Here is a 7,510-nt window from a genome sequence, read left to right on the forward strand (position 1 = left end):
CGAGGTTCATTCAGGGCAACATGAACGTCTCAGCAGATCGCCTCAGCAGAAAGGATCAAGTCATCCCCACGGAATGGACCCTTCACAAGAGCGTGTGCAACAGACTTTGGACCTTGTGGGGTCAGCCTACGATAGATCTGTTCGCCACCTCCATGACCAAGAGGCTTCCTTTGTACTGTTCCCCAGTTCCAGACCCAGCAGCAGTTCACGTGGATGCTTTTCTGCTGAATTGGTCCCATCTTGACCTATATGCATTCCCGCCGTTCAAGATCATCAACAGAGTCATTCAGAAGTTCGTCTCGCACGAAGGGACACGGCTGACGCTGGTTGCTCCCCTTTGGCCTGCAAGAGAATGGTTCACAGAGGTACTACAATGGCTGGTCGACGTTCCCAGGACTCTCCCTCTAAGAGTGGACCTTCTACGTCAACCTCACGTAAACAAGGTACACCCAAACCTCCACGCTCTTCGTCTGACTGCCTTCAGACTGTCGAAAGATTCGCTAGAGCTAGAGGCTTTTCGAAGGAGGCAGCCAGAGCGATTGCCAGAGCAAGGAGGGTATCCACTCGTAGAGTCTACCAATCCAAGTGGGAAGTCTTCCGAAGCTGGTGCAGAGCCAATGCAGTTTCCTCTACCAATACCTCTGTAACCCAAGTAGCTGACTTCCTATTACATCTAAGGAATGTGAGATCCCTTTCGGCTCCGACGATTAAAGGGTACAGAAGTATGTTGGCTTCAGTTCTCCGCCACAGAGGTTTGGACCTTTCATCCAACAAGGACCTTCAAGACATCCTTAAATCTTTCGAGACTTCTAAAGAACGTCGTTTATCCACTCCAGGCTGGAATCTAGACGTAGTCTTAAGGTTCCTTATGTCTCCTAGGTTCGAACCTCTCCAGTCAGCTTCCTTCAAAGACCTTACTCTCAAAACTCTTTTCCTCGTCTGCCTTGCAACAGCTAAAAGAGTTAGTGAGGTTCACGCCTTCAGCAAGAACATTGGGTTCACATCCGAATCAGCAACATGTTCTTTACAGCTCGGATTTTTAGCTAAGAATGAACTTCCTTCACGTCCTTGGCCTAGATCGTTCGAAATTCCTAGCCTTTCCAACATGGTGGGTAACGAGCTAGAAAGAGTTCTTTGCCCTGTCAGAGCTCTGAAATACTATCTTAATAGGTCAAAACCTATACGAGGACAGTCAGAAGCCTTATGGTGTGCAATCAAGAAACCTTCGATGCCTATGTCCAAAAACGCAGTTTCGTATTATATAAGGCTTCTGATTAGAGAAGCCCATTCTCACATGAAGGATGAAGACCTTGCTTTGCTGAAGGTAAGGACCCACGAAGTAAGGGCTGTAGCCACTTCGATGGCCTTTAAACAGAACCGTTCTCTGCAGAGCGTTATGGATGCAACTTATTGGAGGAGCAAGTCAGTGTTTGCATCATTTTATCTTAAAGATGTCCAGTCTCTTTACGAGAACTGCTACACCCTGGGACCATTCGTAGCAGCGAGTGCAGTAGTAGGTGAGGGCTCAGCCACTACATTCCCTTAATCCCATAACCTTTTTTAACCTTTCTCTTGAATGCTTTTATTGTTGTTTTTTGGTTGTTACGGTAGGCTAAGAAGCCTTCCGCATCCTTTTTGATTTGGCGGGTGGTCAATTCGTTCTTGAGAAGCGCCTGGGTTAGAGGTTGTGTAGAGGTCCTTTAGTATGGGTTGCAGCCCTGTATACTTCAGCACCTTTGGGTTGTTCAGCCTCCTAAGAGGAACGCTGCGCTCAGTAAGGAAGACGAACTTATTAAAGGCAGAGTAATGGTTCAAGTCGACTTCCTTACCAGGTACTTATAATTTCATTGTTATTTTGAATAACTGATAATATGAAATACGGGATACTTAGCTATCTTATAGTCATGTACACTAGTTTTCACCCACCTCCCTGGGTGTGAATCAGCTACATGATTATCGGGTAAGTTTAATATTGAAAAATGTTATTTTCATTAGTAAAATAAATTTTTGAATATACTTACCCGATAATCATGATTTAATTGACCCACCCTTCCTCCCCATAGAGAACCAGTGGACCGAGGAAAAATTGAGGTGGTGTCAACAAGAAGTACTGCAGTACCTGGCCACAGGTGGCGCTGGTGAGTACACCCCCTTCTAGTATAGTGATCGCTGGCGTATCCCTTCCGTAGAATTCTGTCGGGCAACGGAGTTGACAGCTACATGATTATCGGGTAAGTATATTCAAAAATTTATTTTACTAATGAAAATAACATTTTCATTTCCGTTGCTAAACGTCCTTCGTTAAAACATCCAGAATTTACATGCTAAAAATAATTTTTTATGCAGTATGGCATTTGCAAGACCCTGATTGCTTTACCATGGAAATTTTGGGCACTAAGGACCTAGATCACACACGTCTATTTATACTATATTCAACTATCCACGCAAATGCTTACAATTACACACATTCGCTTGTAACTATTCTGTTTTACCTTCAATAAGTATCAAACCTAACCTTATCTATTTTTTTATACAGCGGATATTGTACTACAATTGGTACAAATAGTTCTTGGGGAGCAATTGACATAGTTGCTCTTCATAGGTTATCTGCTGTTTAATTATTTACTTATTTATATATATATATACATGGAGTGAAGGAAGCTCTGGGTGATAGGAGGATAGATGTGAGCGAGGCAAGAGAGCGTGCTAGAAATAGGAATGAATGGCGTGCGATTGTGACGCAGTTCCGGTAGGCCCTGCTGCTGCCTCCGATGCCTTAGATGACCGCGGAGGTAGCAGCAGTAGGGGATTCAACATTATGAAGCTTCATCTGTGGTGGATAATGTGGGAGGGTGGGCTGTGGCACCCTAGCAGTACCAGCTGAACTCGGTTGAGTCCCTTGTTAAGCTGGGAGGAACGTAGAGAGTAGAGGTCCCCTTTTTGTTTTTGTTTCTTTGTTGATGTCGGCTACCCCCCAAAATTGGGGGAAGTGCCTTGGTATATGTATGTATGTATGTATAATTTGATTAAGTTTAAATAGTTGTTATTTTCTGCACTATTGCTTTTCCTCTTTGGGACGACTTCTTGTTAATCTAGTATTCTGTTATTCCAATTACTGCTGAACCTGGCTTGCGAGAATGATGTGTAGCCTTTTAAGAAAAACTCCTTCCGGAGAAACCTTACAATAGTCTACCTGTGCAAATTAATTACTTTCTGATATTAAAAACATTATTAGCTCCGTCCTTCTCTGTTTGTATAAGTTCCAATTATTATTAGCTAAGCTACAACACTAGTTGGAAAAGCAGGATACTATAAGACCAATGGCTCCAACAGGGAAAAATAACCAAGGAAGGAAATATGGAAGCATAGAATAGTGGGCCCAAGTGTACCCTCAAGTAAGAGACCTCTAATCCAAGAAAGTGGAAGACCATGGACAAGAAGCTTATGGCACTACCCAAGAATAGAGAATAATGTTAGTTTATTTGATATCTAAATTCTAATATATTTATTTTCTTCTAGTGCCGTCACGACTCCCTTCGGGACCTGCTCCATCCAGATAACATCAGGCTGGGAAATTCAGTGTCGATGAAGAAGTGGCCGCGCTGTTCTCTTCCGTGTGCGCAATGACTACGCACGTATGTGTTATGTTGATTTTAACGAGAAATTGTAACAGCAATAGCAACTTGTAGATTTTCCCTCTCGAGTCTAACCTTTTTGCTTGGCGAAGATCTCAGTTTTTTTCAAATGGTATCCCTTGGTATTGATACTGTAAAATGTACAGTATTTTTTTTTTAATGTCTCAGCTGAGTTATAGGCATCTATATTGACGTAGTCTCTGTTACATTCATCTGTACGTACGAGAGACTTCGAAATGGTCTTTTTATAAGTTTAGCTTTAAATGTTTTGTTAGGCACAAGAGGTTAACGATTTAAAACGATTTTCTGAGGTGTAAGGTTGTGTTCACAGTGGTGTTTGGGCATAACGAAAAGTTTAAGACCTATGAAATAACCTTAACCGTATGTTGTTTTTACACAGTTAGGTGTTAATAAAAATATATTATGTGTACAGTACATTGTAAGAGATTGCAGTATTTGTCATAGCGGGCCACTTAGGTTAAAATCGTCCAGATTCTAAGACTAAAGATCTTATTCCTTCACGTCCTTAAAAAAAAGACGATTGGTTCCATCCAGGTTTTCAAAACTTGAAACTGTGATACGTGAAATAATTTGTATTTAACGAATACTGAATCCTATTGATAACGTATTTTAAATCTTCGTGAACTTCCTTCCCAAAAAAAATTAGTTTAAAACTTTTTACAAATAGCCCTAATTATACTTGATTTTTTTTTTATGAAGTTTCCAATACATATTCTAGTTAACCCTTTTACCCCCAGGCTCTTTGGAAATTTCCAACCCTTAACCCCCAAGGGGTTATTTTTGCCCCAGCACATTTTGCAGTATATTTTTTTTAAATTGCTCTAACAGCCTTAATTTTTGTCATAGAGAGGTCAGGTTGGTCTCATTCTCTTGGAAAATGCCTGAATTTTCTCAAAGAATTATCAAAAATATGAAAAAAAAAATTTTTATAGCATTTTTTTGCAAAGACGTACCGGTACGTCCATGGGGGGTAAAGGGATGAGTTTTGTGAAACGTACCAGTACGTCCTTTGGGGGTAAAAGGGTTAAGTGTCAATTACACAATTTTTTTTTTTCTTCTTTTAAATGGTTATCCCCAAGTCTACTAAAGTCCAGAAGCCAAGCACTGGATTTTGGCTAAACTTGAAGTACAATGATTGTAAATGTCACAATATTTTTCGTAGCCCTTTCGCAATTCGGAAACGGGACTTCAGACCCCACAGACAGGGATCAGAGCGCAAAGAACAATCACGAAAGTCGGCAGATATTCGTACCTTACTGTAACACAAACGGCAGTTTTGTAGTTACTTTTATTATAGTCGAGGAAATACTTTTGTCCGTCATTTTATTATTCTTTCGAGACCATAATCCTTATCAATTTTTTTACATTCCTGTTTGCTTTACAAGACAAAATACTATGGTAATTCTTCGTTATGTGTACTGTACTGTATTCTTATTTTGTTATTTAACTATTTTGACCTTCAGTTCTGTTTTATAAAGAACATTTTGTCTCTGTGGTGAAATCTATTATGTGTGCTTATTTGAATTAATATGTTACATTCTTCATTAATAATTTTTGTTTGGCGAGGGAAATACGGTATTATTTTCACTCTGCTCATTTATACGACGGTAATTGTAATCTCAGTTTTATGGTTTGAATTGGGAGCTTGTCAATTTAGGGACCAAGGACTTGGATAGATAGACAGTTAGCAGCGGTAACAAGAGTACCAGGAGATGCTATAGCAACCTTGACTTTCTCTCCAGAAAGCAAGATAATTGCTAGTTGATAGTGGCAGCAGTAGGTGATAGTTGAATGTTAGAAAGCTAATTCTGTAATGAACAAAATAGGCAACTCAAAAGTTGCAGGCTTCTATTTGCAGATATATTTTTAGTTTTGAAAATTTTGTCGTACTGAATTCCTCTCTTTCATTTGAAATACTGTATGACAAATAATGATAGAACTTTTCTGGTTCAGTTAGAAGCCCCTCTTGCGTTTTATTTTAGAACGGCTATAACATAACGACGAAAACAAGTGCAGTATCGATTTTACGAAATACATTGCTTGTTCCTTCAGAGCCATTGATCTGAACGGCATAGAGAACGCAAGCGAGGTAGTCAAAACCATTTTGTCAACTTGTCTAGATCCTTGAATAAGAAATCAGTAATTAATTGCAGTACTGGATCTCTGAGCCCGACATCTGGATCCTTGAATAAGAAATCAGTAATTAATTGTAGTACTGGATCTCTGAGTCTGACCATGTTGAAATTAACTTCAGCAATTAAAAACCGCTACAAAAATAAAAATCATGAAAGTTTTACGTAAATTACAGCGTTCCCTTCAAGTGAAACTATGTGGAACATCATGACATTTCAGGATTACGGTATGGAACCTTATTTCTAATAAAAAAATATCCATGATCTATCACCAGTATCGATAGCTTCGTTGCTAACTAGTTTTATAAATAATTCTTCTCATAGTGCAAATCATTGAAAACGTGGTTTATAAATATTACTCGGAACCATCCAATATTGCAGGTCTATATCGGGAGGACGTCCTCAACTTGCAAACGTTTGGAAATAGACACAAATCCGGCTGAAATCATAAGTCTGAAATTGTATCAAAAGTTCATAACGAAATACTGTAAATAAAACTATTTTAACCATTTTACCCCTAACACTATTTGGAACTTTCCAACACTTAATCCCCGGGTGTGTTTTCTTTTTCAAGTACATTTTGCAATATACTTTTTCTAAATGGCTCTAACAGGCTTAATTTTCATCAGAGAGGTCAGGTTGGTCTCATTATTTTGGAAAATGCCTGAAGTTTCTCATAAAGTTATCAAAAAAATGTAAAAAACAGTTTTTTGCAAGGACGTACAGGTACGTCCATGGGGGTAAAGGGAAGAATTTTGTGAAACGTACCAGGACGTCCATTGGGGTAAAAGGGTTATGTAATTTAATTAAGCAAGATGACATTTGCAATATGAAATTCGACTATTTGTTGACTTGCAGCTGAAAATCATAGGCATGCAAGTTTCGTTAATCCTACCCTAAGCCGAAATTTAACAAAATTAGACTTGCAAACAGCTTTGAAACCCGTAAGTTTGCAATTTGAGGACTCTCTATACTGTAGATATATTTTTTTCCCTTTGCGCAGCAGTTTTCTCCCCTACCTTTTAACCCTTTTACCCCCAGGCTATTTGGAAATTTCCAACCCTTAACCCCCAAGAGGTTATTTTTTCCCCAGTACATTTTGCAGTATATTTTTTTTAAAATTGCTCTAACAGCCTTAATTTTTGTCATAGAGAGGTCAGGTTGGTCTCATTCTCTTGGAAAATGCCTGAAGTTTCTCAAAAAATTATCAAAAATATGAAAAAAAAAATTTGTATAGCATTTTTTTGCGAGGACGTACCGGTACGTCCATGGGGGTAAAGGGATGAGTTTTGTGAAACATACCAGTACGTCCTTTGGGGGTAAAAGGATTAAGGGACAAGGTTGAAGCATTTAACCACAGTGAGATTCATCATATCCATTGTCGACTAGTACAGATGGCCATTAGAGTTAGTCCATTTTGATTAGATATATTAATGATATTAACATTAATAATTATCATAGTTAAGCTTTAATGTATAAACTAATAAGTTATAAAGGTTACGATTCCTATATATATTTTATGGAAAATTATAGGAAAGTGATAAATTATTTCTTATGGCCTGTCCACACTACCGGGCAGCCCCCGACGGGCAAACAGTGATACCAGGACACAATAGTTACTGAAAATGAGGGTTGATGACGTCAGAAGCAGGAAAACTAAAGGTAGGGATCTGGCAACACTTTATGATGCCAGATCCCTGTCTGTGGTTTTCCCACTTCTGA

The 7,510-nt window shown here is 39.0% G+C and overlaps 1 protein-coding gene across 1 annotated transcript in view; it reads left to right on the top strand.

Annotated features, from left to right (window-relative positions):
- Nucleotides 1–3,924, top strand: part of LOC137626457 (ras-related protein Rab-43-like) — a 54,898-nt gene extending 50,974 nt beyond the window's left edge. The window contains exon 6 of the mRNA XM_068357461.1: nt 3,520–3,924. Within this exon, the coding sequence (XP_068213562.1) occupies nt 3,520–3,627 (108 nt within the window). The 3' untranslated portion in view covers nt 3,628–3,924. The remainder of the gene's footprint in view (nt 1–3,519) is intronic.
- The last annotated feature ends 3,586 nt before the right edge of the window (nt 3,925–7,510 follow it).

This window comes from Palaemon carinicauda, chromosome 34, assembly GCF_036898095.1.
Source record: "Palaemon carinicauda isolate YSFRI2023 chromosome 34, ASM3689809v2, whole genome shotgun sequence".
Lineage (NCBI taxonomy): Eukaryota > Metazoa > Arthropoda > Malacostraca > Decapoda > Palaemonidae > Palaemon > Palaemon carinicauda.